The sequence below is a fragment of the Malurus melanocephalus genome, unplaced genomic scaffold, assembly GCF_030028575.1.
Source record: "Malurus melanocephalus ecotype Western Australia unplaced genomic scaffold, MMel_1.1 scaffold_143, whole genome shotgun sequence".
Taxonomy (NCBI): Eukaryota; Metazoa; Chordata; class Aves; order Passeriformes; family Maluridae; genus Malurus; species Malurus melanocephalus.
Window position 1 is genome coordinate 733,866 of NW_026623375.1, and position 21,158 is coordinate 755,023.

The following is a 21,158-nucleotide window of genomic DNA, read 5'->3' on the forward strand; positions in this document are numbered from 1 at the left end:
GGGATGGGATGGGATGGGATGGGATGGGATGGGATGGGATGGGATGGGATGGGATGGGGGTGCSTCTGTATCCTCCCCACACTGGGCTGCTGGTGTCAGCCCAGCTCAGCTTCCCAGCACAGTTTGCTCCTGCTCCTCGGGGTCAAGGACACAAACCCAGCAGCCGAACAGCCCAAGCACTGCAGCCCAGCCCTGGCTCCTGGCTTTTGGGGTACCCCATGCCCATGGGGCAGAGCAGGAGCTGCCCTCCTGACCCCACCCCTGCTCCGTGCCCCAGGTTAGAAACAGCCAAAATACACGTACAGGTTAAACAGCAGGGAGGGATCCCCAAATCCTCTGATTCCAGACCCAAGCACGTCCACTCCCGCCAGGCTCTGGGAAGAGGGSACACAYGAGAGTATCCCAGCCCTGAGGCACRGCTCGCAGCAGGATGTGTGTCAAACAGGACTTAATTATATCTCCACGGTGACTTTTCCCCCATGTCCTCATTTCCCTGCATCCTTAAAACAACGTGGAGTGCCTTCATCTGTGGCACCGAGTGTTTTGTTAGCTCAGGCTTCCTGTGCTGGGCAAGGCTCTCTTYTTCCATCAGCATAACCATAATAAAGACAAAACCAATGAAAACACGCTCTGTTTGAGAGCATCCTTAGGAAGCCGGGAAWTCTGGAGAGCTGCCAGCTGCCCTCAGGGCAGGGCTGCGGGCAGGGAGTTCCCTCGGTCTCTGCTTCAGTTCTCAGCTGGCAGAGCATTGCTAAGGGCCGCTTTGCTGGCAAACCRCAAATGTCACCCACGTTTGCACACATCTTTATTTGTTTTCCTGTGAAAACATCATGATGTGTCTGTGCTGCTGGCAACGCTCAAAACAAAACAAAACAAAGCAAAGCAAAACAAAGCGAAACATCCCCCCTCTGGYAGCTCCCAAGTCAAGGCGCTGGGGGCGATGCCAAGGATGCTGAGGCAAGGCTGACCTGCTCGGTTCCTTGGGGAGCACTGAGGGCACGGGCTGAGCCCCAGCACCCCCTGGCAGAGCTGACTGGCTCAGATCCTCGGGGAGCAGCCCGGACTGAGCCCCAGCAGCCCCCAGGAGGCCGGTGATGCTCACACCCTCGGCCACGGTGTCGCTGTGCACGGCCAGATCACTCAGTCGTTGCTGGCCTCGTGTCACCGACCCAGCGCCAGCGAGCCCAACAAATAACTGTTTGCAGCTGTCATTAGCGGAAAACAAGGCGAATCTGCATATGCTCAGTCTTAATTAGGCAGCTTGGCAAGGAGCCCTCTCTCGCTGCTACCAAACAGCCATTTCGCTCACAAAAGGGTGACAGCAGCCCCGGCGTGTGCACACACACACACACAGACACACACACACACAGAGTGGATGGAGAAACGCCTGCTTTCTCATCTGARAAGCCTCACCCTGTCCCGACCCCACAGAAGGTGATGGGGTGGAAGCACCCGGCCAGAGCTGCCCCACACACGTCCCCAGCCCGGGACGCACTACAGCGATAGCGGAGCTGATGGAAATGAAACCCAATGAATTTCACCCCTCAATGCACCATTGCTAATTACTCAACTCTCATTTACCTCTCAAAGRCACGGGTATCAGCAGAGCTCGCGGGGGCATTTCCATGGAGGACGAGGAGGAGGAGAGCCCGTTTGGCGGGACCTGCTGGGGCGGGCTCTGGCAGCAGCCTGGCGCAGGAGCGGCGCTGGATTAGAATTGGAATTTGCGAGCGAAGCCCTCGCTCCGTAAGAAGGGAAACCGGGTCACGGGCTCGGCAGCGACGCCTTGTCCCCTCGTGCCCGGCGCGATGCCAGCTCGGCGAGCGGGGCAACACCGTGCCAGCCTGCCCAAGCTCCAGACAGCATCTTCGTCTTCAGCACCATCCTCCTCCTCCTCCTCCAAAACCCTCCCGGTGCTGCCGCTGCCCAGAGGAGCCCGGCATGGCCCAATGGGGCGTTGCTTCATTGTTGTGTGCAGACCGTGACGGGTCTGGAAAGGTGCCACCACTCTCCATGGAGCCAGGGCTGTCCCCAAGGGCACCGCTGTTCACTTGGCACCTGCACTGCCTGGGGCCCGTGTAACCCCGGGGTGGCTGCAAGCAAATGCCTGGGGAGTCACCAAATCTTTAGCAAAAGAAGCCCCAAAGGCAAGCTGTGGACAAAACCATCCCGTTATTCCTAACCCGATGGCCCCCCAGACACAGCACTGCCTTTGCAGTGCCCAATTCCAAGCTTTATCAACTTACAGCATATTCTGCACTGAAGGGAATTAAGATAAGGCTGGGAATCATCAAAACATTTCACTTTTAATTGAATTGACTCTGATTATACAAGGCCAAMTGAAAGCCATTGACACCCAAGGAAACCACTCTACCTGCTGTCCTGAGGCAAACACCAGCCCAGGGCTCCAGGCACAGCATGGCCACACCACGAATCCTCTCCAACACCTCAACAGGTTGAATTGGGCTTTCCAGCACAAGGTTATATAGAAATACACAGTATTACTGGGTTTATGGAGATATTCCATAAAAAAAGTTCAGAATTTGATTCCAGTGCAAGTTTGCTCATTAACTTGAATCTCAATAATAAAGCACTTAACACATGGCAACTCAAGTAAGAATCCCCTTTACCTGATTCCTGAATTTTTAATTTCATTAGGCCAAAGCATGCACGCAAAGTACAAAATCATGTTTTCCAGCCTCATCCTCATGAGCACAAACTATGCCAAGGGAGACTCAGGGAGTCTTGCTGTGCTCACACCCTGCCCTACACACAGCAAATCCCTGCCAAGCACCTGTAACACCTTCACTCACCTGTGCTCTTTCCTTCTGGAAAGCAATAACGGGAGCAGATGAACTGGAAATCTGCTTTTTCTTGGGTAGAAAACACCTGGAATCCACCAGGAAGGSCTGACGTTAAAAAGAACAAAGTCCTGGGGGTGAAAGCCAGCAGTGAACCTGGTGTGCTCGTTKTACCTTTCAGGATGCTCCATCTCTGATGCAGGATGGCCGAGCTGCCTGCTCACCCCAGGRAGAACCAGGATCAATGTCCCTGTTGTACCATTTCTGTGCTGCTCAGTGCTCAGGATGGCACCTGTGCATAGTGCTTTCTGCCAGCTGGAAATGCTGCTTCCACACACAGCACTTCCACACCATACTCTGGGCAAATCCCATGGCCAAGGGCTGTCCCTGCTCTGTCCAGTGATCACTACTGGTGCTCTTAATGACACGCATTTCCCACACCCCACCCTCCTCCCCACTGGCTTTGATAGCTGAGCAACCCAACTGTCACCTCTTTGTAATTACATCTTTAAATTATCCAGCTAATAATTTCCACTTTTTATCTCTCCTGCCACGGCTCAGAGCAAGATTCTGCCTTTCCAGGCTTTCCTGTCCTGTCCCTTTTGAGCCCCACATGCCACAAAGGGGTCAGGGCTGGCAGGTGTCACCCCCATATCCAACACCAGCCAGAAAGTTCTGTTTAACACACCAATACCCAGTGAGCAGCAATTGGAGAGAAAATGCCAATAACAGGGAGCTTAACACCTATGTGCACGTGTGTGCTGGCAAATTTCAGACTGTCTTTTGCTGGAATGGGGCCTTAATGACCACACARTTCCAAACCCAATGGACAACAACTTTCCAAGCAAACCAGAACAAAGCAGCCACACSACAGCTTTGTGCACATTACCTTAAGCAGTCAGTGCCAGCTCTAAGTGGGGCTGCAGACTTGGGGCYGCATCCCATATTCTACCCGATAAATCCCTGGCTCCTTGGCAAAGGGAGCGGCACACCTCCCCCAGCACCTCCTCATCCTCCACCAGGACAGGTCCTGCCAGTTTTTCCAAAATTAAACTCCTTTGTAAGTTCTTTTTCCCACACAATAATTTCCAGGAAGTTTTTTTCTCTGGCACTACTGTTAGAATCCTAGAATGGTTTGGGTTGGAAGGACCTTAAAACCCACCCAGTCCCACCCCTCTGCCACAGGCAGGGACATCTTCCACTACACCAGGCTGCTCCCAGCTCATGTGCAACTCCCACTAGAAATCTCACACTGGGTCATTTACTGAAAACTTTTTTATTGTAATCAAAAAGTGACATAACAGGGCTGTAATGTATTCTGCAATTCATCTGCCAGTATTTGCTAACTGGTACCAGCTGCTTCTGCCAGGCAATTAAAAAAAACCCGAATGTGAAAAACTTCACAGTACAGTAAACTCCACCCAAACTAATTAATGGTGGTTAAAAAGAAGATGCCCCAGCAAAACCTTTCATGTTACATGGTCACAACTCACAATTCTGTACAAAATGTTCACTTTTATAAAGCTCTGATGTAAAAATCAAATAATCAAGCAGCAATATTTTAAGTGCAGCACAGGATCTTTCATGTCATTATTTACAACGCTTGAAGTCGTTTACATTTTAACAAAATTCATACAGATGACTTAGTAATTAAGTCATTTTTTCATTATCTGTCGGTTTATGTCGTGACAGATTTCACTTTTTGGTCGTCTTTCTCTTTATCTTTGCTCTTCTTCGATTTTTTCTTCTTGTGTTTGTGTTTTTGGCTCTTTTCCAATTCTGTTTCATTTCCCATGTGTTTCTTATGCTTCTTGTGTTTCTTGTGCTTCTTGTGCTTCTTCTTCTCTTTCTTCTTTTTCTTTTTCTTGCTGTCCTGACTCTCCCCTGAACTGGCACTGCTGCTGTGGCTCCGTGTCTGGCTCTCGGAGGGGCTGTGGCTACGGCTGCGGCTGACGCTGGGGCTGCTCTGGCTCTGGCTCCTGCCCGCCTCTGGCTGCTCGGCRGGAGCCGGTGCCACCACCTCTTCTTTCGCCTTATCCACAGCCTTTTCCTTCGCTTCTTTGGGCGTTTTCCCTGCAGCCTCCTCGTCCTTTGCAGACACATTGCTCTCGCTGTCGCTCTCATTGTAGTCTGGCACAAAGGCAGCCTCATCAGTCTCACGGGTGAGGTCGGATGAGAGGCGTGCGGCACTGCTCACTGGTGGCTTCGGCTTCGTCACGCCTTTATCGCTCTGACCCGCCGCCACCACCACCACGTTCTCCTTCTCCACTTTAACTTCTGGTGAGTCTGGTTTCACAGGTGGTTTATTCACCCCTGGTTCTTTCTCCTTATTGCTCTTGACTTCTGGTACATGCTTCTCTTTCTCTTTCTCCTTGTCCTTCGCTGGATTTTTATCTGGAGGTTTGTGTTCCTCAGTGAGGCGCTGGGAGTCGTGCACAGCTTTGTGTTCCACGGGCTTGCGCTCCCGTGGGGGGCTGTAGCTGCTCCGCTTGGCCTCTGCAGGGCCCTTTTTGGGTGGTTCCACACGCTCCTCTCTCGGTTTGCTCTTCTGCACTGCTGTGGAGTCTCTGTTCCGGGATGGGGAGTCTTTCCTCCGTGCTGATTCACCCTTCTCATCCCTGCGCTTGGAACTCAAATGCTCCCTACTGCCATCATGSTCAGACTTCTTGTCTCGGTTGGGAGTGAAGTCCTTCGCAGCAGAGCCACGGCCACTATCATGTTTTTCTGAAGATCTGCCATCTTTGGAAGGTTGACATACAGTTTTTCCATTTCCTTGTTCAGCTGCACGKTCTGAGTGCAATTTTTCTGGCTGAACACTGCTCTTCCTCTTCTCAGAACTGTCCTTGTCTGACAAAGAATGATCCCGRTCTTTGGTTTTGCCTTTTTCACTTGACACGGAACTTTTTGAACTCTTGGCATCGTGTTGGGCGCTTTCATAACTCGTCTCTTTTACAGCTTTCTGTGTTTTCTCCAAAGCCTCCATTTCCTTTTCAGCGTGTTTGAGGGGGTTTGGTGCCTTTGCACTCACAGGTTTGATAACACTGGTGGGTTTTACTACAGCTGGGGGCACCTGGGTGGTGGAYTTGATATCTTCCTCTTCAGACTCAAAATCATCTTTATCCCACTTGGACTGAGGGACTTGGATCATGATAATGACATCCTCAGCAGGGGCTGTTATGTCGTTGTTATACTCCTCCAGGGTCTTAATGACAGTTCGTTTGGTGTCTGGCTTCTCCTCGGGCTTCCTGACAGGGCTTCCCCCAGTGGAACTCGTGCTGGGAGGAAAAACAGGACATTARTAATGGGATGCACACACAGCAATCTTTGGGAACCTTTTATGAACTGCCTTGTATTTCAATTCTGAATTCTCAGCATTTTTTCCCAAAGATGTTCAATTAAGGGAACAGACAAGAGGAAGGCCGAGTCTACTGGCTGAGATTATGAGCAATCAATTAATTTAGTATCTTGCTACTATACATTTAATTAACAAAGACACAAGATTATCAGATTGGGGACTGTCTGATCTGGTAATTCCTTCATGTCCTATTTCTCCCAATGGCMGATAAATTGGATATCCATTCTTCTTTCAACATGAAAGTAAACAATTATGGAGAGGTACAGACAKCCACAGTTTTATCCTCATGCCCCAGTGTTCTTCCTTAAAAAATGGACATTTAAAAAGCTTTTCRGATTACCAAAACACTATCTTAAGTCCCAACAAATGTCTTAAATTTTTTGGGTTTGCATCGCCAATGAACTAACCCTACTGGCTTCTTGTACAGTAAAAACTGCTTGTTTTCCTCAACATTTGAGTTTGACCCAAGTATGGTTTCACAGGGAAGATCATGGATCATTCCCTCATGCAGCATGAATTTAGCTGTTCCTTTCATTAGGCATCATAGTGAATTGGAGAGGGGGAAGAGGAAAAAAGAAAGAAAAGGAAAAGAATTGCTGAGGTACCTGGTGTAATCCACAAGAGTTGAGCTAGCGCCATCAGCTGCTGTCACTTTCCTTCTTGCTTTTCCCTTTGACTTTTCCGCTTTAACTTTGGTGCTGCTGGGCTCAGGTTTTTCCACAGTTTCTTTTCCAGGTGGCACGTTTTCTCCACTCACAATCTTTTTTCCAGTTTCTCGGTTAAGTTTTATCTTTTTGGACGGGTTGTTAAGAAAAGCAGCTTTATCCTCYGGCGTTCGCTCTCCTTTCTCCCCCTCGGGTTCAGCCTTCCCCTTSGGTGAGGTTTTTGATTCTGCTGTTTCGGGTTTAGAGGCCTTTGTGGAAGTGGCTTCATGTTCTTTATCAACCTTTTCCTCTGCTTTTCTTTTCCTTTTCTCAGGTTTGGCATCGGAAAGTTTGCTTTTCTCAGCAGGTTTTTTTGACTTCTCCTCCTTGCTGGAGGGCTTCTCTGCCTTGGCTTCTTTTGGATGCTCTTTCTTTGCCTTCTCCTCCTTGGCTGGTCTGGTTTCTGGGTGATCCTTTGCCACTTTGGGGTGAGCCTTCCGCGGGGTACCAAGAGCCTTCTCATCCTTCTGAGAGGAAGAGGTTTTAACACTATCTGTCTTTGGCAGCTCTTCCTTGACTTTTTTCACAGGAGGTTCCGTTCGAGGAGATTTTTCGTGATCGGGRTCCACCTTTTCCTGGGAAGCTTTAGCTGGTTTTGCTACATTRTCTTTCTTCGGAGCAGCTGCCACTTCTACTTTCCGCTTTGTCTTCTCAATCTTTGCTTTTGGCTTATCCTTCTCTTTTTTCTCCTTTTCAGACACTGGTTTGAAAGCAATGGAATCTGCTTCCATGGGCTCGTCCCTTACAGGGGTGGCATCATCCCTGCTTGGCAGCATGAACAGAGAGTCTGTTTTAGCATCTTCTGTTGGAACTGGCTCTCTTGGTTTTCTTGCCCCTTCTAACAGCTCAACRTTGGGAAATCCTTCATTCTCATCTCCTTTTCTTCTCTTCCGGTGTTTTTTATGTTTATTGCCTTTGCCATCTCCTAGTGGATTTTCCACCTCCTTCTCTTTAGATTTTGTAGGATCTTTGATGCCATGGCTCTCTCTCCCGGGCTTTTCAGGGTAGTTTCCAGCTATATTACGATTCCTGTGGCTCTGCCCAGCGGGATACTCCTCCCTCCGTCCCCGAGCATACGGTGAATTCTCTCGTCTGGTCCCAGGTGGGCCAAACCTTTCTGGAGAGAAGTTCTCTCTGTTCACCGGAGGCCGTGGCTGRGCACCCACGGCATAGCCCTTGTAAAATTTCTCGTACCATTCTCTGTAGTTCCTCTCCCACTCTCTGTATCTCTCCTTCTCAAAGGGGTCTCTGAAGTCCACAGAGCGGCCATAGTAAGCCTTCATGTCGTACGGGGGGACCTCTCTGTAGCGGTTGAAGTACTCGCGCTCGGCCTCACCCTGCGGAACAGTCCGTTTGGTGGGGGACTGGCCCCTGAACACCGGAGAGCGCGAGCGGGAGTGGTAGCGCCTGTACGGGGGCGAGCGGGAGCGGGAGCGGTGATAACCGTGGGACCGTGACCGGGAGCGGTAGTTCCGACTCTTCCCTTTGCCTCGTCTCTGATATGGCGGTGACCGTGAGTAGGAGCGGGAATGGGAGCGGCTAAAGGAGCGCGAGTAGGAGCGGGAGCGCGATGAACCTGAGCGTGACTTGGAGTAGGTGTACGAGCTTCTAGAGTAAGATGAAGCACTATARGGAGACTTGGACCTTAAAAAACACAACACAAAAAAAAATAAATGAAGTTAATTCTAAACAGTCATTTTTCCCAAATCTTTTCCTCCCACATTCATTTTTTCTTTCCTCTCCACATGCTTATGTCAAAGCTTCTTTCAGCTGCTGACATAAAGCTACTGCAAATTGAAGAACTTGATAACACGTAAAGGTTTCTGCTCACAAGACAGAACAACTGCTGCTTTGTTAGTGTCAGAACACACAGAAGGGTCAGTCTACTTCCACTCACTCTATCAGGAGCTACCAGAGCTACRGATGGATTTCAGGTGGTTACACTGGCCTCTACTGGTATGGGAACACACACATTTGTCACTACTAAGCAACCACATGCAGTGCAAATCATTTTTGTTGCAGTAAGATGCAAAAAGAGCAAGTCTGAGTGGCTACAGTGCAGAATCACACATTGAGAAAACACCACTTAGCCTGAAGACAGCAAAGCCCCATGTTAAAATTCCGGCTTGGTCTAGTTAACTTCACCCGTTTTTGGGAACTTGGACAGGATGCATAATCCTAATACTGTAAATGACCTACAGACAGGCCTATGGAATCCACACTGCCAGGCAGGTGTCCCAAAAATGTCCTGCATATCCCTCCAGCTCTAACCAAGGCAAGTGACCTCATTGCAAGAAAAATCCTATCTAAAAGCTTCTAACCTCAGTCTCTAGTCACATGCTACAATGCCATGACTCTGGGAAAGCTCCTGACAACATCGCTAACAACTACTCCYGCCCAAGGGATTAGGGACAGAAAATAGCAGCTATCCTCAGGTTTTTCTTCTACTATTTTTAAAAGAACCATTTCACATGATTCTGCATATGTTCACTAGCATCATTCCTCCTCTCCAAGTCCCTCACCAGTTTCAGATTTCCTTACAAACAAGTCTGAGCTTTTAATTCCCCAGAAAAATTTAATAATGTCAACAAAAAAGTGAAAGTCCCCAGTTTGCAGTACAGGTTCAAACATCTCATGTATCCACACAAGATGGAAAAAGCAGAAATGAGGATGATTTCTCTAACCTATCTCCTTCAAGATTGGAGTGCTTGGTTGCAATCAGAATGGGGAGATGCTGAAAATCTAGCCCTTACAACAATTCTGTCTCTGGCCTCCTCAGAGCTGTCTGGCAGTGAAGGATATCACTGCAGAGACACCTTAGCAAGACAGATCCCTAAGGTTCCTTAGTGCCTTGCTGCCCAGTGCTAATTCAGTCACCTGCAATCTCTGCCACACTGGAGCCAATAACCTGCATATGACACTCCTGTCACTGCTCATCCCTCAATCATCCAGTCCATCTAATAACAGGGAAGTGGAGTGGAACTCCTCCTGATTCCTCTAGACAATCTGCTTCTCCATTACGGACATGTAAAGCAGTTACCTGGAAAACGAACGCCTACGCTCCTTTTGAATCTTTTTATATTCCATCAATTCCTTAGCAAAATCATTTGTAAACTCATCAAGTTTGGACTTTTTCTTTTCCCTGTTAAAATAAGTTTGACCTTTATTACAATTATAGTTTGACCTTTATTACAAAAGACATCAAGAAACAATACATGGCCAATATGAGAAAATGTTTACTGCATGCAATGCAAAAGGTGAACATCCTATTTAAGCAAAAACAGTTCCTACAAGTTTTAGGAAAAGTTTTAGAATTACATTTGTCTTGGTTTAGCTTTGCATATTTACCATCTGCAACGAAAAAGTATACTGGAAGAAACACTATGTCACTTTTGCTTAGGTCAGATGCACTTTAGTGTAACTGCAGTCCAATATGCTCCCCCGATACAGACATGAAAACAAGGCAACGTTAGCGAGCCAAATACTTACTCCTCTTTAAGCCTCCGTTGCTCTCTGTAAAACTCCTCCCTAGAGAGAGGAGGTGCTTGTGTCGTTGGGATGGTGTTTGAATGAGCCGCTGGCACTGCTGTTGGGACCCAAGCTGATGACATGTTTGCAGGAGCTGGGGGATATCCGGGAGGGGGGACAGTGTACCCAGCRGATGGAGGCTGCCCAGGTGGAAACTGAGGAGGAAACTGTGGTGGTGGTACCCCCGGAGGAAGAGGAAGTGCATGGGGTGGTGGAGGATACAAGGGAGGTGGAGGCACAGGCACAAAGACTGGTGCTGATGCTGGCAGTGATGGGGCCTGAGTCCTTTGGGCACGGTCACTGTGCGGGCGTCCTCGATTTGAACTTTAAAGAAACCCAAAAACACGTGTCACTGTTTGTCACAGCCTGCCCTGAGCGTACAGAGGAAAGCGAAGCRGCAGCACGGCGGGAGCACTCCTGGTTCTCTCTGGTCTCCGGCTTTCTGTTCACTCGAGACTACACTCAGTCCTGGAGCCTTGCACTTGCCTTGCACATCCTCGCCTCAGCAGCTCCCTCAGCCTTCTCTCCTTACACTCRGCTTTGGGACTGTGGGCGAGGCTGCCATGAAATCCCCATCTCCCATGAGCCAAGCACCCACTGCTCCTCTGCCCCTCCTGGACATGCTTTGAGCTCCGTGCTCCCAAGCTTCCAAGCACTGTGCAGGAATTAACTCACCTCTCGGACCTCTCCTAACCTCTCCCACATTTGCTCCCTGAGCACCTGCCTCATGATGCATTTGGCCTGTTCTTGTCTTTGAATTATTTTTTTTTCTGGTTTACTGGATTTGAGATTTTAGAAAATCTGGGAGACGGATCCTGGTTTGTTTTTTTTTAAATTTATCTTAAAGACTTTATAAAAGCAATGACTTTTACAACCTGGCTGTAACAAAACACTAACAAATGAAGGACTAATTTGACACTGCAATAACAGATAAACAGGTTCCTCTATCCAATGAGGAAAGCAGCTTGGCACTTCAAGATGACTAAACTGCAGAAATACAAAACTGTCATAAACATAACAGCCTCCAATTTTTCAATAATTTGCTCAATCAGTATCAACTAAGTTGTTAAGGAAAGAATGTTGGAGGCAGATTTCTACAGGGAAATCAATTTCTTCAGCCCTATTCAGTTAGTAATCAAAAGGGTGCTTTTCCATCTGATCTTTTAATTACATTTAATTTTTATATGTAATTTTAGTTTCCTCAAAAAGTGTTAATTATTCAGAATCTTCTTTTCAATTATGTACTGGAGTTTTATTTTAAAATAATCTTACTCCATGCACAGGTCCCCTTTGTTAAAGGTAATTTAAATTAAGCCACTTGAAAATTAATTACCACTTGTATTCTCCACAAGTATTATTTCATTATAAATCAGCTGTTGTCTAAGCRTTGTGTTACAACTAATTTAACCAGTTACAACTAGTAATAAATTGAATTTTTGCCAAATACTTACAGTTCCCAACCTGGCCTGCGAAGTGCACCAGCTCTCATTGGATGACCTGTTGTAGCAGGAACAGGAAAAAAAATTCCCACTAAGCTTATCTGAAAACAWTTTTTTAGAAGAAATTCTAAAGTTCTAGTTCCTTACCAGTTGTGGGTATTGATTGTCCTTGAGGGCCCAGTAGACTTGGTATCGCTGGTTGTCTCAGAACAGGAACCTGATAGCCCTTGGGAATAAATGCAAACAGTCAGAAAATAAGCTCTACTACAACGTAAGAATAATTGTATGTGTAGAAATCAAATTTACCTTCTCTTCCAACAAACTGCTGATTGACAAAGGGGAAGATTTGGAAAGTTCAGCAGCGGTCATCAGAGCAGGAGGCAAAACAGCATCAGCATCRCTACAAAAAACACACATTTTTTAAATTGAAACACTGCTTTGAAGTGAAATAAAATATATATTTTGAACTATGAAGTCCAAGGTGACAAAAGGCTTGTTTCACTAAACAAAAAAAAAAAAAAAATTAAAATAATCGTCACCAGATTTACACCTGGTGATGTAGATGTGAAATTGGCATGGTAAAGAGGAAGCACTGCTCAGGAGCCTGTTTGGGTATTGCCATTTAGAGAGGAAGCTCTCTGGAAAAATATTTGATAAAGCAGCACTTCAAAGGCTGAGAATACATATAACCCATGCACTGAACCTCAGGTTTGGAAGATGCAAGAACTGAAATGTCATTAGAAAATGTTTCTGTGCTGCCTAAGAGGCTCCTCTGAATTGTGATCCTTGTATTGACAGCACAGCTGAGCCAGGCAGCCCTCGGACACTGTGGCTCTGTACATCCAAGGCAGCAAGGTTAAAGGATATAACACTAAACACTGGTACACTTTTGCATGAAAATATTATTTCCTCAGCACTAAAAAGAAATTAATGAGACACTAAGATCTCATGGAACTAAATGGCTACTCTAGGTATGACTGGCCACTTCAAATCAAAATCAGTCCCTCCTTCAGGGCAAACCAGTGCTGAATGACTGGTAAGGGAAACAAACAGAAATACTGCCAAGAAAATTCTTGTATGACGTACACATTCCACTTACCRAAGTGTCCTCATTCCAAGTAAAAACAAACCCACAACTTCTACAATGACTAGCACCTGTCACTAATAATACRTAAGGTGCTACTTAAAGTAGTGAAAGAAAAATCTAACTTAGGAATTTTGGGGTTTTTTTTAATATTCCTGTTGATCTCCAGATTTCCTTACCGAAAAGGTCCATCTGGCTTTTCCCGGAGAGAGAGGGACACGGCTGGAGGGAGATCAGAGACAACCACAGAAGACGGATTGACTGGCAGCCCAGCTGCCATGGACGGCCCAGGGCCCAGGGATGAGAGAGCAGAGCGGGAAGCCAGGGAGGCCAGCGGGATCATGAGTGGATCCTGCTGCCTGGCTATGGCTGGCCGCATCAGTGGCTGCAGGTTGCGCGTTATCGTTTGCCGCATCAGCGGGGGCGGTGGCGGCGGTGGTGGTGGTGGAAGTTGCTGCTGCTGCTGCTGCTGTTGCTGCTGCTGCTGCTGCTGAATCTTACGGAGCCTTTTTGTGTAGCCGGTTTCATTTTTGAAGTTGTTCACAGCCTAGAGGTAGAGAAACAGGTTTGAAAATATGATACTAAACTTCAGTAGAAATATGGACAAAAGCGTCCTTAGAGGAAAATCACTGYGTTCCTGTAAGTGCTATTGATCCTAAAGCCAACCAACACACAGCTATGAGCACATTCCATGAAACTTCTGGTATCTATGACTGGCACCTCAGTGTCTGGATTAAATGTACTTTGCTGTGACCACCCAATCTGAAAGTGAGGACATCCCATTAAATACAAGTGTGTCCTGAATTTACCAGATTTTCTCTAATGAGCTATAGGCTTCTCTAAAATACATGATATATTTGAAAAATAAATTTACCCTTGCTTAGGGAGATCTAAACTAGAATTTTTGTCTCTTTCAGCTCTTTACAAATAGATTTTTCTAACAAAGAGTTCAGGCTAAAGTCATCACATTACCTGGCGCAGAAACTTGTTGGCGATTAAAGCATCGGGAGAAACATCTGTCTGATGGCAGGTAGGGCATGTGTGTTCCTCGGACTCCAGYAGTGCTGTTCTAATACCTGGGAGTAATTAGAATATCAAAGTAGCTTTTAGCCAAACTAAGTAAACTTTTTTGGTTTTCGTTAATTACAAAAAACAAGCATATGATTAATGGGGAAATATAGTCTTGAATGGAAAGAATGAAGCTMTAAATGTTCAATAGCGAAAARAATTGGCACAGGAACAYGTTGCCCAGAGAAGCTGTGGCATCCCTGGAAGGCCAGGTTRGACAGGGATTGGAGCAACMTGGCCTACTGGAAGGGAGGCAGGAATGAGATGAGCTTTAAGTTTCCTTCCAACCCAAACCAYTCTGAAATTCTRMAAAAATCCTAGCACACAGCATARGTTTTGATAATTCACTGTAATAATAYGCAAAGATGGAGAGCAGACTGGCGTGTGACATCTCAACTGGACTTTTTTCTAGTACAGCAAGAAGTCATTCCCATATTCATGAATAAAACACTTTTCAAAAAACCATAAGCAGGTTTGAGTTTTGAAGGGTTTAGCCAGCACTAGGGAAGAATGTGGATGAAATGCCTCAGTCTCGGTTCTATACAGACTGCAGTAAGTGCCAAGCTGGAGACAGAATTCTTTGTGAGGGACAAAATAWATGAGGACAAAATAAATGCATTTGATACCTAATACCTGTAACTCCCCTCATCCTCTCCCTTCTGCAAGTAAACAAGATTTAACTAGACACTTAAGAAGGGAMAAAAGCTTTCTGCCTTATTTTACCATCTATACAAGAAGAATTTTTTGCTGCTCAGGACACACTTAAGTATTCAACAGAACTAACACAGCAATTTCCTTATCTCCTATTTCTGCACTCAGAAGATCAAATTTGATGCTTGGAATTAACAAACCTCGCAGTAACACTTACATTCATCACAGTAACTGTTTCCACAGCAGGGAATAACAACCGCATCTGTCATTATATCCTTACAAATGAGACACAACAGCTCATCTGGAATAGGATCATCTTCTTCTGAGGAGGAGGACGGCTCCTCGGGTAGGAAGGGAGGCTTCTCCTTCTTTCCTATAGCATAAGCTTCTCTGGAGAYAGGGTGGGGAAAGCAAAAGAAAAAAGTTAAAGGGAAATTCTTCCAAGCTTTGAATTTAATCAAAAAAAGATAGTATGTGGAATTCTTCTCCCTCTCCATCAGCTTTCCTAAACACAGCTGCTTAGTTTGAACTACTTTTATATAGCCCTAACACAAGAAAGGGAGGGAGGAATTCTCCTGCAGAACTATCCCRTTCACTGGGTCAACTAAGAAATCAGTTCAGACTAGAAAAACATTTGACAGCTCCTATCAGGTGAAATGAATCCCAGCCCTCCTTTGCCAGAGGCTAAATGTAAATTGGAGGCTCAGGATAAAGCTGGTCTCCCTGTAATTACATGTTTTAACTGMAAGAAGTCTGTGTTACAGCTTCCAAAAAAGGACATCCAGAAGAGAAAACCAGATGGACTACAAAGYGTATTTTACAACAGCCACAGTGCTCAGCACACACAAGTGTTTTCTTAGTTTATAGCAACAGAAAAACTTGCTTCACATCTGAAGGAGGGAATCACAATCCAACAGCTGCTTTCTTACATTTTAAATGAAAATTTTGAAAGACAAACCAGAGAGAAAAATACCAATTACAAATCGTGCTGAAATGTTCCGCAGAAAGTGTCAGCACACCTCATATTTAACCAGCTCCCAGAAGCATGAGCAGCAGGATCCCCTATTTTAATGTCAGGCAACAGTATGGATTTTAAAGTCGAGATACAGTGCCAATGCTTCATCCCCAAAATTCCAGATGCTGCTCAATGTGGCTGCACTGCCATTCACAAGATTTCCACCTGGTTTCTCTCATAGCATTTTTGGATCAGTTCTACCAATCCCATACTTACGCATCTATGGTTGGAATTGCATATTTTCCAGTGTTGGTCAGCATKGCACCCTTTGTATTGGGGTCCTTCACCTCCATCATAAAACTTCTTGGAATTCCTGTGCTTTTTTTAATTCTGGGAACAGACTCGAARTTTTTGTCCTGTTAAGAAATGCAGATACATCTCAAGGCCCACACTGAAAATGAAATTTCAATTATTATTTTAAGCACTAAAGCCTTCAACCCTCTCCTCTTACCTAGCATAAGGGCTGCTGGACTATGATACCCTTTTCCCTAAATGAATGCAGCTGGGGGGTTCCAGAGGTGAAAGCAATGTTTTTATCTCATTATATGGTTTAGCGACAATTTACTTCAGGATGAAATCCCCCAAACCTGCTCATTCTCCAAARGACAATTCAGAGGGAGCTGGACTCAGAGATTAGAAACTAATTTTGAGATGTATCAAGCTATAGACAGGGGTTCACAGAGAAAGATCTATGGGAATATTTAGTGCCTGTGACTTAGCAAAAAAAAAAATTTACTTTTATGATTCCAGGTTTTTCTTGAATCCAAAGCGTTTTGCAACATTGCTATGTAACCTCTGTATTTCACACCAAAAGCATCAATTCCCACTGTGAGTATTCATATGTTTGTTATGTAACTCTCTGTGTAAAAATTAAAAACTGAGAACCCCCCAAGTCCCCCAAATCTTACCCCATTCGTTGGACAGTTCTTTATGTAGTGCCCAGGTTTGCCACAGCGAAAACAGGTGTAGGAGGGTGGAGGTGGCCCCACGGGTTTCTTCATGTAACTACAAGTTGTTGGGGAAAAAAAGAAAAAGAAATTCATGTGTCTCTCTTGCTTGAAACAAACCAACTCCACAATTTTTACGTCAACTTCAAAGAACAAGTTTCACATTAGCAACACTTACTTGACTGGATCATATTCATGGCCAGACTGTGTCATCATAGCTTTTATTTTATCTTCCTCGGAAGCATTGGCTTCAGCCAGATTGGCAGTCTGTGCAACAGGTAATTATTTGACACACACATTAGAAACACATTTAAGCCCACACAGCCCAAGACAACACCACTCATCCAATCCTGTAAAGAGCAGCACTACACTAGCTGAGCTTGCATGAGAGCAGCTACTTATACCAAACAGGTTTGTGCTGAAGATGGTCTGGGGAGTCCTTACGCCATGACATGATGTTTATGTGCCTGAGAACCTACTTAAAAGAGCACTCTTGGGCACTCAAACCTTAGGCTCTGTTTGTACCTTACAGCAAGACTTGTGTAACCAATCCAATTTCCTTCAGAGGACTGAAGCTATGTGCAAATAAACCACAATATCCAGTATTTTTATGCAGATTTGTAAGCTCCAGACTATATGCAGGAGAAGCTTTCTACTGAACAAAGAATTAAGATGCATACAAGCAGCATTATTTACATTTTGCAGTATTAAAAGGACACAGAACTGCAGACTTGGAGCAGTCAGGTTTGCTTGCTGAAACTCAGCTTCAGGGACAGAAGTATTAAAATGACTCAAGCCTTTTACAATCCCTCAGCAAGGCAGAAGATTCTTTTCAGCAGAAATTTGCCCATCAGGAGCTGCAGGGAGTCCAAACTGCACATTCCTCCCTACTAACTTCCTCCTGTGAACTACAGTGAACACAACCTTTAGTTTTACAGTTTACTATGTCCTTTTAACACACAAATTGTAATATGAACCTTCTGCACAACTAAATCTTCAAATTACTGAAGCCAGCTGATTGTAAGACATATTTGTTCAAATGTTTTTATTACACACTAGTCCAGATACAAGCAGGGTCTAAGGGAGTGATTGTCAATGACTTGGGTCTTCMAGCACCTATCACTCAGTTCAAGCACTCATGGTTTGGTTTTGTATGCATTCATTCACAAAAGCAACCAACTAGTTTCAACTTTTTATTAAATGGTTGTTTCATATACACAGTTTTTCTCCATAGTAACAGAATCCGGATCGCCAGCTATGAAATCATTTCCATTAACAGTTACAGAAAGCTTTACAGATAATACTTGACTAATTTGTTTGAACCCAAACAGTTTACAAAACATGTCCAAAAGCTACAAAACATTAGTAGGAATAGACCAAAATTCAAATATGGCATTTCATACACAATGATAATCACCAGAGAACTGTTAACACATTGCCTCCATGCTGAGCCGGGCTGCACTAGAGCGGTTAGAGGGAGTAACAGTGCTGAGCCGCTTGTGTCATCTTCCTGCATTTTTCTGAAATATTTAAATTCCCTCAAAAGCTTAAATATGTATCCCCACCTCCTGGAAAACTTTGTACATTTTAGAATAAAACTTCACATGAGGTTACAGACCCGAGGACACGTTTAGGGACAGCACTAATGGGGAACAATTCTTTTTGTAGCTACCTTCCAAACTAGAGGGTTTTGGTTTTTTTGTTTTGCCAAAAGTACACAACTCAATTTCTGCAGTGAAGAGGGAGAACGTTACCAGTGGGAAGAGATTTCTTTTTATTAGAAATGAACTCCAGCCTTTATTTAGAGGACAAAGAACTAGCTGCTCTGCCTCAGGTCCAGCCTACTCTACTGCCTGTAGCTTTAGGGACTGGTGGTTGAGCACTCGCCTGTCCACACAGTGCAGTCACTAGTGCTTTCCCAGACAAATTACACATTGGTGAGCAAAAATGCAAGCAGTTCCCGAGCAAAACATGGCATTACAACAGTTTCAGAAGGTCACAGCTGCTCAGATGCCACACATACACATTGGTATATTCCTATAAACAATGAGCACATTTACACAATTTCCACAGTCTGCGTTCAAACAAATTAGATCGGGTTGTCCACTGTACAGATGCCACAATTTATGGAATTGTGCAGCATTCAGAGAATGGGTCTGTAACTATGACTAGGGATTCAAAAATAGCCATGCAATTGTCCATGGTACAGAACCGCTTCTCTTGTGGCTGGTCACACCCCCCTGGAATGTCCGTAACTTACAGCCAATTAAATTCTTCTGTACAAACTGGGTTAGTTTCCAACGCAAAATTAATGAAACGCATGAAAAACGGTAAAACAGCTTCTGAAGAGCTTCTTCTTTGTGTCTTGAGGATGAGTAATACTGCAACATTATGCTGAGGCTGATAAGGTACTCCCCTTCTATCTTCCCAAATTGGGAACTACTCTTTACAGGATAGTATCAAAATATACACACATTTTAACGTTAAAATAAATACTTTAAGATATTAAAAATTAAAGGGGTTTTCCAATTACAACAGTTATCCACCTATAGATCACAGTATCAATTTAAAAATAGGAAGCAAACACTTTTTAAAGTATTTGACAAGAATATATATATATACCTTAGTAAGCTGGGCCAGAGAAATAGATGCAGAAGAGTCATCAATCTGTTCACAAAAAATTAAACACATATTCAAGTTCTACAGTCAAAACACAGCAACAGATAACCTCTACTATAGTCTGAACATCTGCACTATATCCCCTTGAGTCACCCAGAGGCACCAGTCACCCAGAGGCAATCCCAACCCAGTGTAATTTGTATTTATTCAAAATAAAATCCAAATCTATGATGGCTTAAGAGTATCTATGTGCTTATGAAAAGAAATTATAATAACCAACCCCAATGGAGATCTACTTATTGCTAAGAATATTTCAGAGACGGGCCTCTTTCAAAAGGGTAAGGAAGCTGTCAGTTTTCAGCTAAAAAGTATTTTTAAAAAGTTTAATTGAGGAAGAAGCACCACTCCAGGTAACTTAATATTAGTGTAGTTTGTAAATGAATCTGTGAATGTCTCATCATTTCTAAATGCACACCGTGATGATTTTGTGAACCCACAAATGCCTGTTAGCATGAAGGCCTCGCCCAGCAGCCCCGAAACACACACCCTTCCCCTCCTGTCAGTACCCAAATAAACCCAGATAAAAGCCAAACTTGAAGAGCAATTACAACCTGTCACTTTGTCTGGAAAAAGACCCAACTGCTTAAATCATTTACATAAAGGTGTTTATAATGACAGAGTAAACGATAAAAATTGAGAAAACTGATTTCTTGTATGTTATTAGACCACAGGCCCTACCACCCAAATTAGTTTGGAAAGTGTGAGAATTTAGATCATTCCTTGCAATTAGACCAAACCTGATCTTTAACAGCAGCCCAGTGCTAAATGAACAAAATAAAATGCAAAGCATACTYTTGATGATAAAAACATGGTTTCAGAGCATAAGCCTGGAGATTTTGTCTCCATTTTTCTCCTCCCAGCTGCCTATAGAACAACTCTCAGAAATGAAGTCCTYAGGCTAGAAGCCAGAGAACAAGTGCTGAAGAGCAGTTTTGCCACAATTAAAAAGGTTAACTTCATCTAGTTCCTTCTGCAGTATATTGAATTATATCATGCCATGAGYAACACTTCAGCTAGCACAACAGTACCAGAAAGACACTTGCATCACTGCTTATTACATCTAAATTACTAAAAAATGTGGAATAAAATTTCACAATGTGAGCTGTTCTCCAGGAGGTCACTGAACAGGTCACCAAAGAAAYTCAAACCTTTCCTTAAAAGAAGTCTTGTTCTTTACTACGTAATGTAGTGGAGAATTTGAGGGAACAGTTTTAGTAGACTCTAGAAAAATGTATCTCCATGCCCAAGATGATTTCTCACACCAGTGAGTTGTTTCTCTTTTGTGTTTTCAGGAAAGCACATACAGCATTCCTGTATTAATGACTAAAGAGCTCWTGAAGTTGTGTCTTTGAAGAGGAACACAGATATCTAGACCAAAAGACCTTCATTCCACTGCAAGTCTTACCACAAGATTTAACTCTCCTTCTTTCCAGAACACTCTGTACCTAGTTGTGTTCAAAAAGATGTCTGGACAAGCACTTTGAAGCATCATGCTCCATATGCCACTCTTACACATGAAAAAGCAGGCCAGTGTTCTCTCAGGGCAGGCACAGCTATAATTTTGTGTTTTCTCAGAAACAAACAAGTAATTAGGAAAGGTCTAGTGTTAAATGGCCTAGTACTGACTAGGAACTGAAACAYAACTGTTAAACTATTAATTCTTTCCTTTTATTTTTTCAGGAAGCTGCTTTTATACAGCCCACAGGCAACAGTCTAATTTCTTAAAAGAGGTGATACTGCACAGCTACTAAAAGCAGCAAACAGATAATTAATCTACTCTTCAGTGCATTTGCCTGTGGCCATCTTTCCATGATCCTACATTTTTGCCTACATTTTTCCTTTCAAATCTCAACTGAAGTATTTCCTGGCAGTGCCACAAAACGGTCA

At 44.5% G+C, this 21,158-nt stretch overlaps 1 protein-coding gene across 4 annotated transcripts in view; it reads right to left on the bottom strand.

Moving 5' to 3' along the window:
- Positions 1 to 4,062: 4,062 nt before the first annotated feature.
- The window catches only part of RBBP6 (RB binding protein 6, ubiquitin ligase), a 29,193-nt gene continuing 12,097 nt past the window's right edge, over positions 4,063 to 21,158 (bottom strand). For 2 of the 4 annotated variants that reach the window (XM_057371206.1, XM_057371205.1), the window contains 14 exons: positions 19,215 to 19,259; positions 16,771 to 16,859; positions 16,554 to 16,650; positions 15,862 to 16,001; positions 14,848 to 15,020; positions 13,884 to 13,987; positions 13,091 to 13,458; positions 12,134 to 12,227; positions 11,975 to 12,053; positions 11,840 to 11,885; positions 10,350 to 10,712; positions 9,901 to 10,002; positions 6,762 to 8,504; positions 4,063 to 6,076 (listed from right to left, as the gene is read on the bottom strand). In XM_057371206.1, coding sequence (XP_057227189.1) covers positions 4,480 to 6,076; positions 6,762 to 8,504; positions 9,901 to 10,002; positions 10,350 to 10,712; positions 11,840 to 11,885; positions 11,975 to 12,053; positions 12,134 to 12,227; positions 13,091 to 13,458; positions 13,884 to 13,987; positions 14,848 to 15,020; positions 15,862 to 16,001; positions 16,554 to 16,650; positions 16,771 to 16,859; positions 19,215 to 19,259 — 5,040 coding nt within the window. In that variant the 3' untranslated portion in view covers positions 4,063 to 4,479. The remainder of the gene's footprint in view (positions 6,077 to 6,761; positions 8,505 to 9,900; positions 10,003 to 10,349; positions 10,713 to 11,839; positions 11,886 to 11,974; positions 12,054 to 12,133; positions 12,228 to 13,090; positions 13,459 to 13,883; positions 13,988 to 14,847; positions 15,021 to 15,861; positions 16,002 to 16,553; positions 16,651 to 16,770; positions 16,860 to 19,214; positions 19,260 to 21,158) is intronic. The other 2 variants (XM_057371208.1, XM_057371207.1) reach the window with 1 other exon arrangement.